Source organism: Typopeltis vanoorti, chromosome 16 (genome assembly GCF_054136105.1).
Source record: "Typopeltis vanoorti isolate ZY-2024b chromosome 16, IOZ_Tvanoo_1.0, whole genome shotgun sequence".
Lineage (NCBI taxonomy): Eukaryota > Metazoa > Arthropoda > Arachnida > Uropygi > Thelyphonidae > Typopeltis > Typopeltis vanoorti.
Window position 1 is genome coordinate 100,213,597 of NC_143564.1, and position 25,247 is coordinate 100,238,843.

General features: G+C 34.0%; 1 protein-coding gene across 4 annotated transcripts in view; it reads left to right on the forward strand.

The window, feature by feature from the left end:
* Positions 1-25,247, forward strand: part of Rbcn-3A (rabconnectin-3 alpha) — a 984,230-nt gene that overhangs the window by 155,895 nt on the left and 803,088 nt on the right. For all 4 annotated transcript variants that reach the window (XR_016549602.1, XM_090406519.1, XM_090406521.1 and 1 more), the window contains exons 10-11: positions 18,031-18,212; positions 23,454-23,660. Coding sequence is in view for 3 of the 4 variants with exons in the window: in XM_090406519.1 (XP_090262645.1) it covers positions 18,031-18,212; positions 23,454-23,660 (389 nt within the window). In the remaining variant the exon portion in view is untranslated. The remainder of the gene's footprint in view (positions 1-18,030; positions 18,213-23,453; positions 23,661-25,247) is intronic.

A 25,247-nucleotide genomic window follows, 5' to 3' on the forward strand; every position in this document is an offset into this window, starting at 1 on the left:
TTTTAAATGTATGGTTGATGATCTTGTATTCCTGGTTTAGAGCTTGTTCATCTGAACAGATAGTTTGAGCTCTGTGTTTAGGGTGCTTTTGACACCTAGTTTTTGTGTTGGGTGGTGATACCAATTTTTGTGTATGTACTGGCCTGTGTGTGTAGGTTTACTATTCAACTTGAATAGCAAGACTAGTTGAATAGCAACTTGACTGAGAAGGAGAGACAGCCTGAAGGAAGACGCGTGACGAGTGTGTCTAGGAACAGAAGAGAGTTGTTTTTTTTCCTATTTCAATGGTGAATTGGATACGTTTGTGTTGTTTGTTTAGGTGGCTAAGGAATGTATTTAGTGCTTTGCAGCCATGGGGCCAAATGGCAAAAATATCGTTGACATATCTGAGCCAAATTTTTATTTTTAAATTTTATTTTATTTAATTATCACTAGAGGTCAGGTTAAGAAAAATATTAATTAACAGCTTAGATTTAATTTACCTTTATAGAGTGCAAGAGCATGTAGTTTGGTTCCCTATACACATGTATCCTACTGATGATGACCTCAATACAGGGGTCGAAATCAAGTGTTATTTTCTTAATAATTAGTAAAATAATCATTTCAACATGTGCGTTTTGTGTCCTAAATTTGTAAATATGTATACTGATCACCATGTAACCTTAAAAGAAAGAATATATATATACACATGTTAACTGGTATCACCACCCTTTGCAAAAACTTGGAGTCATTAACAACCTCAAAAACAGAGCTATAACAATTTGCTCTAATGAACAAGCTCTTAAACAAGAATTAAAAATCATTAGCAACACATTTATAAATAATGGCTGTAGCAAAAATACAATTAATAAAGTTCTTCATAAAACTTTATTTATGAAGAACTCATCAAAAAATAATATAGATTACAGTAAAACCATAGCTATTCCATATATTAAAGGGTTTTCAAAAAAAATTAGTAGAATTCTATACCATTATAATCTTAATGCCACTTTTAAACCATCTTTAAAATTAAAAAAACATATTCAACTCCTCTAAGGATCCTCCCCCTCCCTTCCCATTGGCACACCTATTGCATCTATTGCACCTGTAACTTACCTTATATTGGAGAAGCTGGACATACAATCCCTATCCATGAAAAAAGAATACAAGCAGCACATTAAATTTAACAATTTTGGGCCCCTCGGATGATGCTCTTGACACCCTACTCCAAATTGAAAAGTACTTGTTCTTTGCATCATACAAAAACCTGGTATGAACGGAAATTTAAAGAAGCATGTGAAATTTCGATTAACACCCCAATCTTAGCAGTAATGATGGCATAAAAATCCCAAAAATTTAATGACACACATTCAGCCCACTTAGTTTTCCAGAAAACCCTGACTTTAGGACTCTAAGTAACTTGCAGATTTTATTGGCCACTATCCATACTGGTTTGTTGTAATTTATATGTATACTTATATAAGTAATTTTTTTGATGTGAACATGTTGCTCTCCAGCTTAATTTTTGTTTCTTTGTATATATGTGTATACTCAAGATGATGACCTTAATGTGAAGGTTGAAACATCGAGTGTTTATTTTGGTTTATATTAAACTAAAGTTTTACTCTAACACGGTAGTTTGTTCCATAATTTTCTTAATGTATTCTGACCACCGTATAAGCATGAAAGAAGAGGAAATGATTTGGTATAATCTTAGAGCTGTTTCTCTTACTGCTTGGAATAATCAGTGCCATTTGATCTTCAGAAATAAGGAACTCAGTATCTGGAAGGAAAAAAATCAGCCACTTCCATCTGGAACTCATTTTTTTCTCTCCTCTTTTTGATTATCTTTGGCTAAGAATCTCTCCACATTGCTCTGTCATTTATTTGTTGTCTCTTACTTTCCTATTCAACTGTTCTGAAGTTTTATTTATTAATTATTATTATTTGTTTCAATGTTGATTTCTCTCATCCAACATTATTAAGATTTGAATCTCGTAGACAGGCTTATACGTTGGTTATGTTATTAAATTACTTAAGGAATTGAACAACGTAGATATGAACATAAATTAAATTACACTTTAATAAATATTTCCGATATTTCGGCAATGTCATGTTGCCATTTTCAAAAGGAACTTACAAAAAAAAGACACGTGCACGCAGGCACTACAACACGGTAACTGAGAATGAAGAGATGAAGCTATTATTCTCCTAAAAGTCCTGATGGTGCCCTCTAGCGGGCTAAATAGGTGTTCTCCATTGGGCTGAAGGTCTGCTGATGTAAGCCTCCCAAATTTGGGGCAGTCGCATACATCCAAATTTGTTGAGGTTTGAGAGTTTCTTAGGGCTGAGGCTGATTCCATAAATAGTTTTTCGAATTTGTATTTGCTACGGTGTATTACTGTAGCTTTCTTCCACCATATTCTGTGGCGCTTATCTAGAGCATGGTCTGCCACACCAGAATGGCTGTACTTGTGAAAACGGATGTAGTCCTTGTGTTCAGAAATTCTGATATTCGCTGTCCTGCCTGTTTGGCCAAAGTAAGACAGTTTACAACTGCAAGGAACCTGGTATACACCAGGTAGATCTAGGGGAAGTGGTTGGTCTTTGGTGGAGGGGATAAGGGATGCCAATTTTCTGTAAGGCCTGTAACAGGAGGTCAGGTCATGTTTTTTTTAAATTTTGGTGATTTTTTCTGAGGTGCCTCGGATGTAGGGAATGGTGTTGGATTTAGAGTAATCCTTGTTGGGGAGGGGTGCTGTGGTTTGTAGGTTTTAATATTTTTTGGATTTTTTTGGGGGAATAGCCCTTGGCCAATTTCTTTATGGAGACCTTTGAAGAAAAAGCCTTAGCCTCTGTCCCACAAAAACCAACCATATGGCTTCACTACGTTGATGATGATGTGTTCGCTATTTGGCCACATGGCTCTGAAACACTCCTCTCCTTCTTAACACACTTATACACCCCAGAACAAGTTCACCCTGGAAAAAGAGGAAAACAACAGCCTCCCCTTTCCTAGACACACTAGTCACCTGCCAGCCTGATGGAACCTTGGTTTTCTCAGTTTATAGAAAACCCACCCATACAGGCAGATACATTCACCAACAATCCCCCCCCCCCCTCACAACAATATGGAGTGGTGAAAACACTATACAACAGGACTAAACTAATCTATTCTAACGACATGGCCCTAAACACTGAATTAAATCACATCCTCAACACTTTCTCAGCCAATGGTTACCTCCCCCCCCAAAAGAAATCCAAAAAATATTAAAACCTACAAACCACAGTCCCCCCCCCCCCCACACACACAACACGATTTTAGGTTTTCCAAGCTATCTTGCTATATAATGAAAATATCATCTACATATCTCCACCATATAGATGGTCTAGGGGAGATTGTGGAGAGAATTTCTTTTTCAAGTTTTTCCATGAAAAGGTCTGCACAAGATGGTGATAGCGGGCTTCCTATTGCTAGGCCTTCTAATTGTTGGTATATAGTGTTGTTAACTTTGAAGAAATTAGACTGAAGGCAGTGTTTAAACATGTGTGTGATCTCTAGAGGAAAGAGGTCTTGAATGATGTTTATTGCCTCTTCTACTGGTACATTGGTGAAAAGGGATACAACATCTAGACTGACTAGCATGTCTGTTGGTGCAATCTTAATGGCTTTATTAAGGAGATATTCCCATCGATGAGTCGAACAGGAAAAAAATACATACAGACAATGTATTGTGTCAAAAAAATGCTGTGGCATCTAAAGTATTAGCAGTGCAATTCACTACTAAATTTAATGAATGTGAACTACATGGTACATACATTGCTCTCGGGTTAATATTTGAAATTTGTCACTGCACACCTTTCATATTACTGGCATTATCGTATCCTTGACCTCGTAAATCTTGTATTCGTAATGAAAATTTGTCTCGAGTTCCTAGTATTTCATTTGATAAAAATTCTCCAGTGGTTTTTTTTATTTCTATAAATCCCCAAAAGTGTTGTTTTATAGAAACCGTGCTATTATTAGTGTCTGTGAATCGAAATACTCTGCTCATTTGTTCCGTGTGACCAATGTCGGACGTACAGTCAATAATTATGGAAAATATTTTGTGGCAACAGCAGATTCTAAAATTTTCTTTTTTATCACATTGGCAAAGAGGTTTATTATTTCATTTTGAATATATTTTTCAAGATAATGCACATATGTATCTTTATCTTTTATTCTTCGAAGATGTTCATTCATTATTGGATCAAACTTGGCTAGAAATTCGACAGATTTCAAAAAATGTTCGTTTCCATGCGAAAACAATGTCTAATTTGTTCCTCGAAGTGACAAATTTTGAATAGCTAACGTCTGAACTAAAGCAAAGAGTCATTCTAATACTTGCACCCAGTGTTTTTCCTCTTTTCTAATAACTAGCAAGTTCTCTTCATCAACGGTTTTCTTTTATTCGAATTTCTAATTCTTTCCACTTATGGTAATTTTCAACGCGTCTTTGACTTTTTTTCATGTGCAGCTAAAATAGAAGCATTTTTCAGTCCCTCAATCCAGAATCAGCAAGGTTAATCCGCTATTGATCAAATAATAAGCAGCAGAAGCAAAATGCAGAATCCGTGGATTTTGAATACAATAACCACAAATGCTGCATCGTCTCGCTGTTAAATAGTCTGAGTATAATGAGTCATTGAAAATCTTCTATTATTGTTATCTTTCGGAAATTCAAAATTATGAATCTGTTCAGGTCCATGTTCAACTAATAGTCGACATAATTTATTGATATTTGAAAATTTTTATAAGACACCAAGTTGCTGGATCATTATAATTTAAATTTGTAAAATCAAATCCTTTTATGATTAGATCTGTAGAACAACCAGCTCTGAAATTAACAATACTCATATGATCTGTAGATTTCTCCTTCGATGTTTTAATCCAGTTTTTGGTATCTGTAGAATTCTCCTCCATTTCATTAATCGAAACTATAGACGAATTATCCAACGAATAATCTTGAAGATTTTCTTCTTGTATGTGATTACGATCTTCTCGGCAAAGATATTTTAAAAATGCGCCTTCTTGTTTTTTTTCAAACTTTCTTTTCCTCTTTATGTTTGTGATATTGAAAACCTGATTTCTTTTTATCGATTTTCAAAATCCAGTAACCGAAATATTTATAAATAAAAATAAACTTAATTATAAAAAATATGGACTTTAAACTATTCAGTAATTCACAAATAAATTTTTATACATTTACTTAATGAAGCATTTATCAATTATATATACCTTATAAGTTATAACTATATACATGTACCTTATCTATCATACATTTATAATCAAATAATTCAACAGTATCATTTTCTATGAACATAATTTTCAAATTTCTCAAATGCACCTGACTTAACAAATTGTGTAAATATTTTTAAAGTGTTTAAGTACAGAAAATGAGCATTCACCGCTAGCATTACAAACAGACAGTGTCCAGGACCGCATTTATACTTTTGGAGACCCGAGGCGCAACATCATTATGAAGCCTCAAAAATAAGCACTTTTTTTTACTTTATTGAAAATAAGTCAACATTTCCATGATGACTAATTTTAATAATGCAATACAACAGTGGTATACATATATTTGCATTTTAAAAAAAGTATAAAAATAAATTAGTTTAAATTTAAATTAAAAAAGTCAATAACTAAAAGTTTTTTTTTTTTTTCTGGCTTTGGTTTTAGCAAATATATCTATAATGTCATCATAATTAATCGAGTCCATTATATCTGATTCAATGCATAATAACGACAGGTCACTTGTTTTATTTTGGTGCAAGTTGCTTCTTAAATAATTGTATAAGGATAAAAGTCTTTAAAAAAAAAAGAAAGAAAAGAATTTAAATTCAATCAAATTAAGCTTGCTAATCAAGGTAAAAATAGGAACTTCATCAACTGTAAAGTTCAGATATTCTCACTGAAAATAAAAATTTTGAATTTCGGTAATAAAAATCATAGCAAAAATCATTATATTTATGGAATTACAACATGGATGGATCTAAATATAAATATAAAATGTTTCAGTTTTCAGTTTTTTTATTCGTATGGAGTTTCCTCCCTTTTTCTCCCCCGTCCCTATTGGGGTGTGTTGTGCCCCCTCATGGGGGGTTAAGTATTTATGGCTGTAGATCTATGTGTTCACGGGGCCGATTTGCCTGCTTGGGGGAAAAACCCTGCTGTCCACGCCCAAGACCAGCTAACTTGGCTATGGCTGAGGAAGATCCTTAAGCTCCTCACGTCAGTGATGGGAATCGAACCTAGGACACTCCTTCCCCAGGCCTATGGTTGCGAAGCGCTCAGCCACTAGGCTAACCGCACAGACAGTTTGCTGTAACATGCACAGTATGTCTCCCTGGTTGACAGAATGGTTAGCGTATCTGCTTTCCAACCACCCAACTTTAGGTGAAAGGTAAATTTTGTCACCTAGTGCAAGACCACCTTACTTATTGTGGAGGCCTGGGATTCGCATAAAAGGCATATAATATATATATATATATATAGGATTAATTCCGTCCCAACTTTATTGCACAATTAAGATTTCTTCAACTCCAGATTTGATTTTTTCAAGTTGCAGTAATAAGCATAATAATTCTCGCTTTAGTTAAAACGTAGAAGCAATCAATAGTAACGATAACTTGCTATGCTCGCTAACATCCACTTTTTTACTCGACATTTTACCCTAAAATAACTAGAATCTTGATGCACAAAAAAATGAACTGAAAAATCAATTTAATTTATAAATAATAATAAACTTGAAAATTAAATGCTCTGTTTATGTGATATAGAAACTGCTCTTACTCACTAATTAATACAAATAGCTGCAGCGCACAAAAAAAAACCTGTTTTCCTCAAAAACGTGTTTCAAAATGATCGCAAGTTCAATTCTTAGCGATCTGATCTTTCCTAACAGGATTCTGGGAAATCACAGTGAAATATTCTTAAGAACGTTATGGATTAAACTGACCATATATTTAATCTCTGGATTAAACTGCTAAGTCAGTGATTGGTCAACACAAGTCAAACATTTAGTATGAGAAAATTTCCAGAGAAGGAGATTGGAATTTAGTAATATTGATAAGAATAAATGTCCAGGTAGTTGAGAAGCGAAAATCATCTATGACAAAATGAAACTAGTTTATTTAATTAAAAACACAAAAATACAACCAATTTATTAAATATATCTTTTTTAGAGTTCATAATTAAAAGGACACTAATAATAATAATAATAATAATAGATTTCTACAGATGTATCTCATCTTGTTTTGGTATTATCAAGTTATTCTGAAGCATTATGAATTTTGCTATTTTATTATTATACCGCTAATATTTCTTCAAATGTGGCACTTTTTACAACAAAACCGGCTAAGTTATGTTGAATATATCTGTTTGCAAATATACTCACTAAAAAACCCTTTGACCTAATAAAAATGTAGAATGCTGATGAAACTTCATCAGCATTCTATCTGTTAAAATGCAATTACCCCCCCCCCCCCCCTACCGTTAACAGATTATTGTCTTTATGTGCACTGTATTACTTGGAATTACTTTACTGTCCTACGATATTTGACCCTTTTTTGCTGCACAATTTATTTATTGTGTTTCTTCCCAAATAAAAACTAATTTCACATATGCGAAAATAAATAATCAAAACATTTGTTTACATTGGAAATATTATGTCAAATATTTATATTTTTTAAATAACATTTATTGAAATAAATAAATGTGACATTTTGCTTTCTTTCCTTGCAAAATAAAATTATATGGGTGTCGCACATTTCAATTTTAGGAATGATTTTTTTTTTTTTTTAAATGAACAACAAATGATGTTAAACTGCATTACTCTGGGTTTCCGATTGTGAGTCTTTTCAACATCAAAAATTTATATCCAATGGTATTTTATCAGAAATTCTTCACCTTGTCTTTTGCTTAAAACTGCAACAGTACAGTTACTTTGGAAAAATAACGAATTCAAACAAAAAGAAAGTACACATATGTTATCTAGCAGTAATGTGTGTGTGTGTGTGTGTGTGTGTGTGTGAGTGATAATTTTGGGAATGCGGGGAATTAGCCATTAAAGGCGAATTAATTCTGTTATGAAAATTTTGAAAATAAAATTTCATTTTGACGTATGCACCTACACATGTTTCAAAGGATAAAGTGTAGGGAAAATAGTGCTACTTCAAAACTGCTGCATAATACCGAACATATGTACATAACAGTTAACTTCATAACTGCCGTTTATTTTTTGATTTGTAGTGAGTGATTAGGGAGAAACTAAGAAAGTTGAAATGCAAAAACCTACAGATTATGTTTATAAAAATTATGCATTACATGATAAGATTCAAGATTTACATATGATTCTCTATAAAGCAAAATTTAAAAGTGCAAATCACACAATCTGTGAACTACTTCGAACTAAGATTATGAATTAAAAAAAAAAAAAAACTTAATTTGGAACAGATGGAGGCTGTATTCATTTTTAGATTCGGATTTTCATGAATTTACAAAATAATTGTTTGACAAAAATAATCATCTTCAATCAAGTTCTGGGAGAATTTTAAACTGTATTGGTGATTAAAATAATTAGCCAAAAAATTGATAGTGACATTGATATTCCATAGTAGTACAATATGAAGTGAAGAAAGTATGAAAGGATTTCTTATTTTACGCTGGCATTAAAAAACTGTAATTATATGATAAAAACAAGCAGCAAAATGAATATAACTCATAGGCATTTAGTCTGATATAACTTAGATTCCAGTTACCGAGCAAACGGCAAGCAACTGCATTTCTTGCTGTAGGCAACTGAACATAGCTACTACATATGCCAAGTAATCTAGTTAAGTGTTTTTTTCCACGTGAAGGATTATTGCCCCTTCTAATGGACATGACTGCCAAACTACACTTCTTATTCATGTTCTTTCAGCAGGTGAACAGAATGTTATCCAGGTTTGCTGGACGTGCATACACGTCCAGCAAAGAAATAGTACACTTACATACATGAATTTTATGGAATACAGGAGTTCCTGTTAGCTTTATATGTAGCAAAATCTGGTGTCCCGAAGTCTTGGCTCCCACAGGCGATTGCCTAGGTTCGCCTAATGATAAAACCGGCCCTGATCCACATTGACGACCAATCATAGCTGGTGCTCCATCAGTTGCACGCACAATAATATTTGTGAGAGGAATGTTTTTAGCATTAAAAAAAGTCTTTAACAACCTTAAAAATTATAGAACCTTTTGTGTCAATTTTCAGTTGTTCAGCAAATAGAAACCCTTCAATAAATTCTTCATTAGTGTTTATATACACACATGCAGGTCATTAACAAAGCTTTGTTGTCATGTAAAGTTGTCTCATCAAGTTGCTATTTGCTTTGCCAGTTCGTCAATTCTTGTTGATGCTGAACTATTGCTGAGAGGAACTGGCGACGTCATTTTACTTTTATCTGAGCCAATTGTCATATCTATAACTTCATTTATAGCCTGTAAGATGAGTTTCGCAAATAGCATGTGGCTTTCCACACTCGGCAATTAATTTTGAAAGTTTGTAAGACATAAGTCCCTTCTCTTATTGGTTACTTTGTATTGCAACCAGCCCTTTAAGCCAAGGAGACGATTTTTAAATTTAGTCTTTAATTCACAAATGTACTCCACATCCTTTTTTGCTTTATTTGGATGCTTTGTTCTTAAATGCTCAATCATTCTTTCAGGCTTGATTCCTTTGTTTGAGAAAGTTTTTTTCACACATTAAGCACATTGGTAACTTCTATTATTTATAGATGGTAAACTCCATATTTTAAATATTCACTTGAATATTGACAACACTTCCTTTATTCACTCATTTTAATGGGTTACAGTGCTACACAATAACAATGAAGTGTGCCACACAATACCACATGCTAGATGTAAACTACAAACCAGGGTTGTCAGATAGGCATTAGAAAAAGTAGTGGATTCTGCTAAAAATATCCCAAATTAATTATTTTTAATATAGAAAATTCAGACCAAAAAGTAGCCCAGTTATTTAACTTTCAATGTAAAAATTCTAAAAAATAAGTAGCGAATAAATTTGAACAGTGTTGTTGTCAAACATAAAATATAAATAGGGATGCTAGATTAAATACAGAATTTTTTGCTTTTATTATATTAGTAGTATTATAATGCTTACCACCCCTTCAGCATTCACAGTGCCCCCTCTGGGGGAGGGCTACCGCCCAGGTCAAGAACCACTGATAGAGTAATAATGAGCAGATTACAAAATGGGAAATTGGACAATAAGACTTATTTGTCCCCATACTCTCACAAGATGTTCTACTAAAGAAGTAGTCTAAGTAATTCTGCCTGATTCCAGGACTGGAAATTAACTATTACTGTAACAGGGGGACACAAACACATCAAACAGCAGTATTGCAGGGTGATCTTGATCTTTACAGGCAATTCGAGCTACCCCCTGCTTAACAATAGACCACAGTTTAGCATCCGAAAATGCTAATGTCAATTCCTCTCCACCCAAACTTGAAGCAGTTTGCTTCAAAATGAGCAAGAAATAACATTTATATAACATAAACATTTTATAAAAGGCCCATTAAAATTATTTTAGTATCATATTAAAAGCTGAAATAAATTAATAACACCATACCCCACAAAGTTATAATAAATTTAGTTTAATCCTTTATCCAAGTGTAAGCAAACAAAGTTGCACCTGAAAATATCTTCAGGACTGAGGTAAGGTAGTGCAACACCTCCAATAAACTTCCAATACCCCACAAAGGTTGAGAGTTGTAATAAGCCACTGCTGTCCATAGCTAACCCAATATTTCCTTAATAACCTAAATGTCTGAGTGAGGAAATATGTAGTCACTTTGATGGCAGTATTTGTAAAGGTATTCACGGAGAGGCAAACAGTCAGAACAGATTGTTAACAGAAACTATTTGAAGCAACTAGTGCCTGAGCAGTCTGTTTAGGTCTGTTTTGGATGGAGACGGGAGTGAAAGACTAAATGATAATCTGATGGATTGGAAATTGGCCTATAAATGTACAATAATAATAAATGGATCTTGACCGGCAACCATTCATGTTATGGGCAGAGATGAAAGTGGAGGAATGATGGAAGCCATTTCATTAAAGGTATATTTAATTGAAAAGGCATAAGACAAAAACAATGTTGGCAGGCAAATAATTGGATTGGTCATGTAAGAGGAAATTCATAAATTTACTGAGCCTTCTTATGGATGTCATAAAGAATATTTATTAAGTGTGTTGGACAACCACTCCAAATATAATAACAGCATTCTAAGTTTGAACAGATTTGGAATTTGTGTTGTTAACAGTTGTATAGATAAGAAGTGAAAAAGAATAGGTGTTTTGGAAATTGTGACCTCCAAGATAGAAAAGGATATCTATGTCAGCTCAAAAAAGACAATCTTGGACTGACATACTAATCATCTTGTCTGGAGGTCTGGGTAAAGCGAGATCTTTCTTGTGAGAAAGATAACATATTTTGGTAGCTTCAAAGGTGACCAGATTGTCTTTGCCCCATTGAAGAATGCAATGAAGATGATTATTTATACAGTTGTTATTGTGAAAAATTTTGAAGCTTGCAATGTTTTCAGATGAACAACAAGAATGGAGTGTGTCATTATCAACACATGGATAGGATTTGAGGAGAGTGAGAGAAGTTTTTCATGTATAAGAGGATGATATATGGACTACTGGGCCATGTCAAAATTGATTAGGCAATCTGACTGGAGAGAAAACTTGATATCCATTTATAAAAGACATAAGGTAATACCTAAGAAGATAGCTGGCTAAGGAAGCCACTATGCTAAAACCTGATCTGACTTGTAAATGCCAAGGATGACAAGTTTGATTGAAGCTTTGATATGGATCAAAGTGACAGAGTCCATACTGGACATTGCTGAGCCATTGGTTGGCTTCCAAGTTGTGCAAAATTTAGCTGTTGATGGTCTTTATTATTTTTGAAGAATGACAGTTGATGTAGACTTTTATTTCTCTCCTCCCTTTCACTTGGAAATTGGTTGAATATTGACAGTATTTCTAATCCTCAGGGATAGATGTTAAATGCATGGATTTTGGAGCAAAAGTTTTTTGAGCACAGTTGGAGAGATGTTAGGAATCAGCTAGTTAATAATTTTGCTATTAATGTTTTTCCAGGAGTCGTTTAAGAGTCCAAGCCAAGTAACTATGAAGAGACCTCTACATTGCCTGTAAGGAACTCAGAGAATCTACTAGGGCTTCTGACCTAATGTCCAGTCCTCGCATTCACATGGTGCATCCTGTTAGAAGGTTCACTGAGTACTGAACAAATGAGGATGGACTGGAAATTTGGGATTTTTTTTTTCATTTTTAACTCTATTGACCTAAATCACAAATACATATGATGATACAACGTGATGAGATTTCATGATTTCATTCCGGCTAAGATGTCACCCAAAGCAAAGCCTCCACCTCCCCACTTCCACTATTCATCAAGCTGAATGGTGAAAAGTCAGCTACTAGAACAACACTAACATATCTACAAGAATAAGTCCAACACATCAGAAGAACATATATGTAAGGAGTATTAATGAAAAGGAAATTGAATGTACAGAAAGAAGAACTGGAAAAGTGCCGTTTGGACATAATTGGCATTACTGAGACAAAGACGACAAAAACAGGCAAGATCCAACTGAATATATATAGAATGTTATACTAGAGCAATAACAATCAAGGAAAAGAACTTGGCCTCCAAAATTTATAATCCTCTCTGAATTTATCCATTAAGCTGCTCACCAACTTAAAAATTACCTCTTTTCTGCTTTTTTTGTAAACTCTGCAGTAGATCACATTTCTAACCTGTCCTAATAATCAGTATTCTAAAATTCTGATATTACATTATTTACTTATCTCTGGAGATCCTGTGTAGCTAAGCATAAGTAGCATTTGCATCTACAATGCTAGACCACCCAAAGAAAGACGTAAGTTGAATTTTAGTTGCTGACTAGAGGAATTTTTTCTTTCTTCGACCAGTTCCCTGAGTAAGTCAATCTCTGGCATGGATAAGTGTCCCATCATCTGGAATTCATCCCTCTGTCCAGGCCTTCTGAACTATGCAGTGCAGCCACTGTAAAACTTTTATACCTCCATACCTGAGCATTTCTGGCCAAATATCATCTACTCCAGCTGCCTTACCACATTTCAGGCCTTTGGTGGCTTTTTTCTACTTCAAGTTTGGATATATTCCTGATTGCATGTCTGTTGACTGTTTTTTTACTACTGTGCTGTCATCATTGCTTGTTTCATTTAGCAATTTTTTTGAAGTAATTACTCCATACATCAAGGATATCTGTTTCACCAATTTTCGTGTCACCTTTATCATCTGTAATTCTTTTTACTGCACCCTTTCCTTCATTTCTGAGCCTTTTCAATAATCTCTACAATATCTTTTCACCTTCTTGATATTTATTTTCTATGTTCTTGCCAAAGTCTTCCCATGACTTTTGTTTAGCTAGTTTTACACAGTGTTTAACTTTCTTACATTAGTCTCTATATTCGCTAACAGCACAAACTGACTTATTTGCCAGGAACTTTTGATGTTTTCTTCTTTTCCTTCACTGCCTCTTTAACTTCCTGCTTCGTGTTTCCACAATTGAGTTCTGATTTGTTTAATCCTTACAGACAACCTCACCATATGCCTATCTGACTGAATCAATGTTTTCTTCAGGATTTGCCACTGAATGTCCAAGGTTTGGTTCCTGTTCTCAAACTCGTTCATTTTTTCTTCAATAATCTTTGTGTATTTTAATCTACAGTTCGCATCTGACAGCTGCTCTACTTTTATTGCTTTAAAACTTTCTTATGTATTCTTCTTTTAAATATGAAATTCAATTTTATCCTGCTCAAGACTAAATGGCTTCCCATTTCAAATCCTCTGTACACTCTAATGTCCTGCTCCATTGAGAAAACATCACTATCAACAATAACATAGCCAATGAAACTTTTAAGTTGCAGTTACAGTTTTTGTCATTGTGGTATTTTTATTTTGAATTTTCTTTCAAGGATATAAAAGTTTTATTAGCTGTGTTGTTGTTGATAGTGATGACCTCCACTGGTGGTGAACCTTTTTATGTGTGCGTGCCAAAAGTTTACAAATCGAGTTGCTGGCGTGCCAATATTTACAAATCAAGTTGATGAAGTGCTGGACAGTTTTTAGTAGGGGAAAAATTAATAGAAAATCTATTAATTAATTTATAATAATATATAATATTTTATAAATAATTATATATAATTTTATAAATAATATTTTATTTTATTTGTAATATTTATTTATATATAAATTTATAATATGATTCAGTGTAAAATTGATTATTGTATTATTGAATTGATTTTAATGTTGGTTTGAAAAGAAAAAAAAACGGTAGTGAGAAAAATATTTTACATTTTAACTCACCATAGAAGTCAACTGAACAGGGGAAGCTCAACGAATATAACTTGCCCTCGCATATAGCTTGCACCCCTAATTTTACATGACGAAAAAAGACATAAAAAAGTTTTGCATGTTACCACGCACACGAAAAATATTTAAACATTTTCATGTCGAGGCGATAGTAACTCGTCCCCCCCTTCCAGATTAAAAACACACCCTCCCCAAAGCTATTATACTGTAGATGCAAGAAAAACAAGTGTAGTTTTATTGTATCCCTGAATAAGGTACAGTGGCTTTTGCAGTCTGTGGAATATATTTCTCAACAAATAGTGTGATTCATTAGTTAGCGCCATTTTACGTTTTATTCCAGTTGTCTCTAATTGCACTATCATTGTCCTCTCCCACAGAAACTATGCTGTACAGACTCAAGTCAACAACTGTGTTTCAGTGCAACCATATGTTGCACCAGAAACACAGTATCTAACTAAAACTCTTGTCCAATTTTTCAATTACATGAAATAAGTTTCTTTTATTGCATTTGAAAATCTTGATGTCATTATGACAGATCACAAAGACTAACTTCATATAAAATTCTACTACTAATTGAAACATGCCATATAATTACGGTGACCATATGTCCTTTATTTAAGAGGACAGTCCTTTATTTCACTGCTCTCTCCTTTAGATTTTTTTTTTCTAAAATGCCCATTTTGTCCTTTATTTTGTGAATTGAAATAGCAAATTGAATATTAATACCAACATATTTAAAGATGCAATTCATAAATTTTATCAAACCTGCATTGATTATTTAAATAACTGGGACAGTTATTTCACGGAAATGGAAGTATTTGATTGGGTCCTACTATGAGAAATCCCTCTGTGGGCGAAGATTGAGGAAAGTGTTTTGTTCATTTCCAGTCACTGGAACTTGAATATAAATGAGGGTGAACTATTTGATGAAGTTTCATCTATTAAAAGTTATGTCACCAGTGAAAAGATTGAAGAATGGCGACAAAATGATGTAATAAGGTTGAATATTTTAAATATTTCGCAGATAAACACTTATCTTTTAAAACATTTTAAAAATCGCTGAATTTTGCTTATGTTTCCCTGGATCTAATTCTCCCACTGAACAAGTATTTTCATTAGTGAAAAGTATGTGGACCAGTGAAAAAAAAAAAACAATTAAAAATCGAAACATTGAAACTATGCATTTAAAACAAATGGAACTTTGACACAAATCGAATACAGTTTTATGAATTTTTAAAACACAAACCTGATTTATTAAAAAAGTTCATTCTTGTGAAAAAGTATCAAAATTACATTTTTTTACATAATAATATGATTGTTTAAATTGCTATGTATATGCTTATATTTTACAATAAATGGTATAAAGCTTTTTAGTTTTAGTGAAGCAAATAAATGCAGCCTATTTTTTTTTAAATTTATTTATTATGAAACAATTTCTGATTTGTCCTTTATTTTCTCCAAAAATAAATTATCACTGTACATATAATGCATATGTGAGTTCACCTGCCAGCTCAACCCAAACCAGCAGGAATAAAATTCAACCAAGGGTTGAAACTTGGTGTAAGTTGAGCCCACTGGTAATGAGAAGTTCCGTTGGAACAATAAACAACACCCTGTCACGAATGTGCTAAAACTAGGAAATATATAGTGAATGTTGTTATGACAGTTTCAGAAGTTATGGAATTCGATTGAAGAGAATTAGCATTTCAACTCAACACTTGTCGGTTGCCTTTGTCTTTGGGTTGCATGATCTTTTGTTAATACTGCACCAATCATATGCACGTCTTCATAGCTGCTCTCTCATGTAAAACAAAATTTAACTTGTATGTATTGTAATAATTTAAAAAAAAGTTGAATAATTTATAAGCGTATAAAAGGATATCACCTGTAAATCGTTGACATGTGCCAGCAAAATTCTCGGACGTGCCGCCTCTGGCATGCGTGCCATAGGTTCGCCATCTATGTACTAGTTCATAATATAAGAGTATACAGGATAAGTTTAATAGCATGCTTATTACATATAGGAGTGTCCTGCTCAGTCAACCTTGTTGGCTAGAATCCTTTTGTTTTATAGTTAAGGCATAGAACTTACAGAATATTTGTGCTAATATAAATCAACAGAAGTAAAAAGTAGAAAATGACGAACTCCACAGGTTTCACTGTACAAGAAATGATGTTGTTATATTTTCACTTAACAGTGTAAACATACTTTGGGACTGCATTGAAGGTAAAAGATACAATTTATTCTTTCTTCTGTTATTATTAGCTAAAAACTAATGTTACACTCATTGATTTGGATCATGCAGAATGAGTAGCCAAATAAAAGAATAAGCATACAATGTTTAAAACTCAGAAAGACACCTGAACCACCAATATAAATGTGACAGTATAATGTGAATAGCTGAAAACATTTAAAATGATTGCAAAATTTATTGTGGAATAAGAAAATAAATAGATGAAAAAAATTATGGTGTGTGAACCATTTTGAGCATTGCATTGTCTTTAGAGCAAATGTGAAGATCCCTTTCCAAAGAAAGGTAAATGATATCTGAAGAAGTTAGATAGGCAGCAGAGTTCTCTAATTAGACAACATTGAACTACTAGTTCACTTTATTATCAGTGAACTTATTTGATATTACGCAGCTGCCAGTTTTCTCAGAGCAGATGGGGGGATGAATATTTATTGCTTTGTTGTTAGTTGATATATTTATGGCTTCAGAAATGTTCAGCTTTATTTCATTGTTTTGCAGATCTAAGATAGTTGTTTTCTCAGGCTGTAGTATGTGTTTTTGTTTCAGTGCATAAGTTGCAGTTACAGTTTTTGTGGTATTTTTATTTTGAATTTTCTTTCTTTTTTTTTTTTTTTATTAGTGTTACTTAGGTTAACTTGAATAGAGATGTTACAGTCTTGGAATTTTTCTTGTTAGCTGGATGATAGTGACCTAATATTGGAACATATGCAAATGAAATCACAGTTTGGTTAGCATGTAAAACTGTACAAAGCATTGTAATATTCAAATATTTCTTTATTATTATGAATCTTTATGGGTTTTATAAGGGTACCTAATTTCTGATTTGTAATGAAAACTAGTTTATAATCTATGTTTGAATATATGTTTAAACTCTTTGTATCTGTTTGGTACATGAGCCAGTTTTTTTTTTTTTTTTTTTGCAAAATTAAAATTTCTTTGGTTTGGGGAAGTAGTTGTATTAGTCGTGGCTTTGGTGTTAGCACAGTGGTGGCAAAATTTTCTGTTATTAAAGAAGAAACAAATGAAAAAAGAACAGTGTAGAAGGAAGAAATCAAGATGACACAGGTGTCTTGAATAGTTACTTTGAAAGACATTTTAAAACAGTGGTAGAAAATATTAAAAAAAAAAAAAAAAAATACAGTACATTCAATCATACATATCATTACTCGGTATAGGAGAAGTCATCAGAAACCTAAAATATGGAAAAGTAGTTTCTATATTTTAGTCAAAAATTTTGAATAGTTAGATATTTTAATCCTATATGTTTACAAAAATTTTAATTACTATGTACTGTTAAACCTTTCAGGTCATTCAATCAGTATAAAAAGCGACAAGCTACAAACTTCACAGAAGATCCATATGAAATAATATCAGTACTTCCAAGTACATACAGTGTCCATGATTTTCATAGCTTTGGATTTCAGGGATCTGTTGCAGCAACACCAGGTCTTCATTTTCACTTAGCAGCAAGCATTAATGCTGAAACAGGTGAGACTTTTTTTTTTTAAAACTTATTCCTGAAGAGAATGAATAGGTTTAGTGTGGAAAGTGGAGTGATGGAGGAAGATATTACGTGTTTATAAATCATTATTATTATTATTTTTTTTTTTTACAGAAAATTGAAGGAATAAATGCATTTTGCATTAATACGATGAGATTATCACTTAAACTGTATTGATAATATTGCACTGCCAAGAAACCTGTTATTACATATTATTATGGTGAATTATTATTACTCCATACCACATATTCTGTCTTAACAGTATTGCAGCTGGTAGCGGTCTCAGAATTGAAAATAAATAAATGTTCTTCACATGTACTTGTGCCTTTCCTCTTTATTTTTTATATATAACACAGTATTTTGAGCAGCTTCTTAATACATGAATAAATAGTGGTGTTAAATTATGTATTCACTTATATGATAATTATAAGATAATTATATACTTATAATTATCTTAAGGAGTTGCTTAAGAGTCATAGCTAGATAACTGAGAGAAGACAATACATAGCATGTGTGCCCTGTTTATAGTTGTCTGTTTGGATGAAATAACAGGGATGGGTTGGCAGTTTGGGACTGCTGACCAAATGGTATTCTGTATTGGCTTAAATCCTAACCAAGCACTATGGTACAACCTGGTGAATTTTGTACTGGCTGGGATATTTATGGTTAAATAATCCTCTGCTGTTTTTGTCAGCGAACCAGGGTAAACATTGAAAAGTTGGCTACTGGAACAAATATATAACCAGATGAATTGATGATAGGCCCATCAAGAGGAAGAGTATCCCTGGTAGAGAAGTATCATGATGACATAATTGGTGTTACTGAAACTAAGAAAAGTCAAACGGTCAGCTAAATAGTTACTATAAGGGGTTATATTCTAATGATCAGAATAAGGAAGGAGTAGCTAATATTAGTGAACACCAAACATGTAGATTAACTTCTTGAATGACAAGCAATTTCAAGTCAAGTAATATGGGCAAGGCTTATTTGCGCTTATGGTTCCACAGAATGTTCTACTAAGGACAACGTAAAGGACTTTTTCGAATCCTTAGAGAAGGCAGCTGACATGAAAAAGGAAATGCTGGTTCTTATTGGAGATCTAAACAGAAGAACAGCGCCCTGTGAATGTTTCTTACCAGTGTGCATAACCTCAACTATGAATGTGATGGTATGATCCTGATTTTTCTGGTTTGGCTGCAGACCTATGTTTGTAGTGCCACAAACATTCAACTTTGAGAAGTATCTGAACATTCTGGACAATGCAATGCTTCCTATTTTGTGGTGTTTCTACAGAAATGAACCATTGTCTCTTTCAGTAAGACAATGCACTGTGTCAAAAGGCTGCTGCTGTAACTGCATGGTTTGTGGACATTAATGTCACCACACTTTACCAGCCTTTTACACATGTTCCTTATCTCAGCCTTATTGGACATATGTGGGATGAACTAGAGCGTAAGGTGAGGTCAAGGGATGTCTGTCTCGCAACAGTCCAGGACCTCATTACATGCCTACAGGAAGATTCAAAATTCCCATTGATCAGTGTCGTATGCTTGTGGAAAGTATATCCCATAAGACTGCTATGGCCATCGTAGTGAAAGGAGATCATAGATTTTATTAAGGTGGGTGCCATGGCTGTTTGTTACTCACACTATGGTGTCCGTCGACTTATTTCCAAGCAGTATATATAGTCGTGTGTGTGTGTGTGGGTATATATGAAGGTTGTAAGTAAAGTAGTGGCAATATATGTGCACAAAATGTAAAATAGTTTATCAAGTCTGTACAATTACATTCCTTCAATATAATCTTCTGCCATGTTCTGCACTTGTTCCCAAATTTGTGAGAACCACTAGATACCATCAGCAGAGTGTTGCTTGTTCATATCAGTGATAATGAAACCTACTGCTCAAAGAACCTCATGCACATCATAAAACTGCAGACCTCTGAGGAATTCTTTCATTTTGGGGAACAAGTCAAAGTTGCAAGGACTTGTATCCAGTGGATACAGAGGATATTCCAACACTTCCCACTGTCTGTCCAACATCACCAATTGCGAGAATGACATTTTTCATTGTCATGCAACAAAAAAAAACATGGTGGAGAACCTGTGAAAAGATGTGGTTGCTTTCTCCTTAGAGCTGAATGAAAATAATGCACTAGAAATCTTTCATTGTACTGTGTACTAACAGTTTGCCCTTGGAGATCAGCATGATGAAGAATGATACCTTAAACGTCGTAAGCAACTATCAGAAACTTTGACTTTGCTGGGTTCCTGGCAAAGTTCTTTTGAACAGGGTGATCCTGAATGGTGCCATTTGTTAGATTATCTCTTCAGTTCAGACTCATAAGCCACTCAAGTTTCATCAGTGGCTATGATACAATTCAGGAATGTATTCCCTGGCATACAGTTCATCTGAAATGGCTGGTCATCCTGCATGGCAGTTATCATGCGAGTAATCATTCTACATGAAATGCACTTTTGGCACAGGCTTCTCTAAGACCATGAAGTTAGCTTTAACTATTTATGCACACAAGGGCATTTGTTAGAATGGGCTGTCTCGTCTTGTGCTGCATGTATAGTACATACAACTAGTACCTCTATCTGTCAAGAGTAAATTTGAGTTACCAACATCTCCTGAGAGTGTTGCCACTACTTTATTTACACCCATGTGTGTGTTATAAGTACCTATATGCACTTATAGGCAAAAAGAAGTAAGATGAGACCTAAACAATGATGGCTGGACAGCTTAGGAGAGGATCCCTAAGACCTCGGACTAGAGGAGAAAATGGCCTTCAGCAGAGCTCATTGGAGTTCTGTTGAAGGCCATTGCAGTGACCCTGCTTGAGTGGGAACAAAGCTGAAGAAAATATATGCACATATGTATGTATGTATATATACATATAAATGTGTATCTGTATGCATATGTATACATGTATTTATGCATATATATATATATGTAGAAAGTATTTTTACCTTGGGTATAAATATGTTAAAGATACCAAGTAATTTTAAACCTGGTTTTACTCCATTTCCCAAGTAAGCAAACAGACTAAAAGTCAAGTTTGCGCCTGCAATTGATGCAAGTCTAACTGATCCCACAGGTAGTGCAGGACCAGGGCAACTCGTGGCAAAGGTGGAACAAGCTCCGATCACTAATCTTAATATTTACCCTTAATGCCAAAACACATCTCCAAGAAGGGGATGTATGATGTTTTGTATTAAAGGCAAGGGGCCACTACCCAGACCGGTTTTGACCTTTATTGAGGTCTCGTCAGTGGGAGCTAGGCTAGAATTAGAAATACCAAGATTTAGTAGTACAGAGCTTGTAAATATTTCGCCAAAACAAGTTACCATAAGGTGTTTTAACCTTACTTTCTACATTTATATATCTCCTCCAGAGATTCTTATTTAATAATAAGGTTAAAACACCTTATGGTAACTTGTTTTGGCGAAATACTTACAAGCTCTGTACTACTAAATCTTGGTATTTCTAATTCTAGCCTAGCTCCCACTGACGAGACCTCAATAAAGGTCGAAACCGGTCTGGGTAGTGGCCCCTTGCCTTTAATACAAAACATCATACATCCCCTTCTTGGAGATGTGTTTTGGCATTAAGGGTAAATATTAAGATTAGTGATCGGAGCTTGTTCCACCTTTGCCACGAGTTGCCCTGGTCCTGCACTACCTGTGGGATCAGTTAGACTTGCATCAATTGCAGGTGCAAACTTGACTTTTAGTCTGTTTGCTTACTTGGGAAATGGAGTAAAACCAGGTTTAAAATTACTTGGTATCTTTAACATATATATATATATATATATATATATATATATATATACATACATACATACATATAAATGTGTATCTATATGCATATGTATATATATATGTAATTTTATGAAACACTAGACCAACTAGTAAATTGCAGGGATACATTTTTTACAATTTTGATGGGAGACTGCATTGGTAAAATTGAGTATCGTGCAGTTATAAAATTCTTTGTAAAAGAGGGTTTAATGCCAAAAGAAATTCATTCGAAGTTCATAAAAGTTTATGGGCACTCTTCTCCTTCATTTTCGACAATTAAGAAATGGGATGGGCTGCTGAGTTTAAACGTTGCTGTACCAGCCTTGAAGATGATCCACATGAAGGATGTCCAAAAAGTGTAACAACACCAGAAATCATTGATCAAGCACACGATATGGTATTGGATGACTGGCAAGTCAAAGTGCGAGAAATTGCTGAGACTATAGGCTTTTCAAAAGAACATGTAGGATATATGTTGCATGAAGAATTGCAAATGAAAAAGCTTTGTGCAAGATGGGTGCTGTGCTTGCTCACAGCAGATCAAAAACGCACTCGCATGAAAATCTCTGAACAGGTGCTTGGAGTGTTTTAACAAGAATAAAACCGATTTTGTGCATTGATTTATTACTATGGATGAGACTTGGATTCACCATTACACACCAGAATCCAGACAGCAGTTAAACCAGTGGACAGAAGCCAGTTGTTTTAGCGCCAAAGAAGACAAAGTCAGTTCCCTCAGCAGGAAAGGTCATGGCATCGGTGTTTTGGAATGTTAAAGGCATTTTGTTTATTAATTATCTTGAAAAGGGTAAAACAATAACTGGGCTATATTATTCCAATCTTTCAACCAGACTAAGCAAAAAAATTCGTAAGAAAAGACCCGGTTTGCAGAATAAAAAAAAAAACATCTTTCATCAGGAGAATGCACCTACGCACAAAGGCGTTTTGGCAATGGGAAAATTAAGGGATCTGCATGATGAATTGTTGGAATATCCAACCTATTCCCCAGATTTGGCTCCCTCTGACTTCTATCTCTTCCCAAAACTAAAACTCTTCCTTGCTGGTCAGCATTTTTCTTCGAATTAAGAGGTGATTGCAGCTGTAGAGGGGCATTTTGCAGATCTTACTGAGAACCACTACAGGGACGGGATAATGGTGCTGGGGCATTGCTAGAATAAATGTATTAGCCTTAAGGGAGATTATGTTGAAAAATAAAAATAATTTTGAAATTATAAATTCGATTTTTCATTGTTAGGCGGAGAAATTTTCAGACCGCCTTCGTACATGTGTAAGAATTTTCACTAAAGAAAATATACTAATTTCTTATGGTTGAAGTTTGCTACATTGAGAGTTGCTTGTATAAAATATTAGTTTCAAATATTAATAACATCATTTATTAGTTAATAATGTAATTTTTTCATTATAGACATACCTCTTGTTCCAAGTATTAGTGGCGGAAATAGTAAAGATCCAAATTTTGTATTGCATTGGCTAAATAACAAAGAAATGGCTTTCACTCAGACTGCTGAATATCTTCTTCAAGAGATAAGTCAAAAGGTTTTGCAGGCTGAAACATCTCAGTTAGGAAGTGAACCAACAGACAGCGATGAACCAGAAAGTCAAAAAGATGGAAGTGAGCTTATATTTTACTATTTTGAAAATCACATCAATTTGAAAACAAAAATAGGAAGTATTTAGTGCTCAGTTGTTTTTATCTGTATATTATTATCATGCAATGGGAAATCTTTACAATGGTATAACACTTTCATGTCGTGGTGATAGTAGCTCACTCACTGAGAACCTAACTATCTGGCAAAGTCATCAAAATTACAGTAATGTTGTTTTCCTGTGTCATCAGACATGCTGCTTTTCTTGATGGTTTCTTCAATTGTAGCTAATTTTGCATTGCAGGGGATAGGGATAGGTGAAAAGGAATGTTCTTTTCAGAATATATTAAAAAATTAAAAAACAGTGATTAAAGAGAATGATATATTTGATTATTAGTTATGATACTTCATTTACTAAAGGGTGTAAAGAATAGCAAGTTTAAGGAAGAGAAAGCATAGGCATGAATAAAAATACTTTCAGTACTGTAAAATTAAGTCTATTGCGCTGGCCGTGTAGTTAGCATATCTGCTCTCCAGCCAAAAGGCTGCTGGTTCGAATCCCACCGTGGGCATGGGTGTTTGTGTGGCTGTGGAAATACTAGTGGTGGTGGTCGGCGGTAGATGCGATCAGTTGGTGGATTGGACTCCTTGGAGGTGTCAAATAATAATAAAAAATAGATTATGAATAATTTATATCTGTGATATTATTATGGGTGCTCGTGTTATAAGTATCTAGGGTGGAGTGAAAAATACGTGATCTAGAAACTCTAGACTTGTATATTTACATTTGTGATGGGCACAATTAAAAAATTATGAATAGAAGGAAAGGGATTTGTTTGCGGAATATAAATCACTAAACCAATAAGAAACAGCGACTGTATACATTGCTAACTCACTATATAGATATTTACTGAGGTTGTTGGCTTTCATGAGATGTGTTCTTATAAAAATATTGAAGGATTCATTTTCAGTTAGTAATAGATAAATTTTTACTCCCTGTGTGTGTGTGTGTACTGTTTGAAGGCTGGAAGCAGCTGTCCCTATAAAGTGGAACAACATATCCTCCCAATAGCTACTATACTGCAGGTGTAAGAAAAACAAGTAGTTTTATTATATCACTGAATAAGGTACAAAGACATTTGCAGTCTGTGTAATATAGTTGTCAACAAATAGTTCAATTAGAGACAACTGGGATAAAAACGGCACTACCTAATCAATTACATGTTCCCTCTTACAGAACTATGCTACATAGACTCAAGCAAAACTGTTGGTTGTACCTTCAAACACAGTATCTAACTAAAAATAATTGTCTTAACATTTGTCCAAATTTTCAGTTACATGAAATAAGTGTTTGTTTGATTGTATTTGAAATTTTTGATATCATTAAGACAGATCATAGATGCTAACTTCAAATAAAATTCTATCGAAGCAGTTGCAACTAACATGCCATATAAATTTATGTCAGTGAGTCCACTCACCAGTCTGAAGCAGAATTGCCACATGAACAAGTGCCATTAAAATTCTTCAGAAAGAGTTGCAACTAACATGGCATATAAACTTTGTCAGTTGAGCCTGCTCACCCAACACAGAAGCAGCACACAAATGGTAATGAG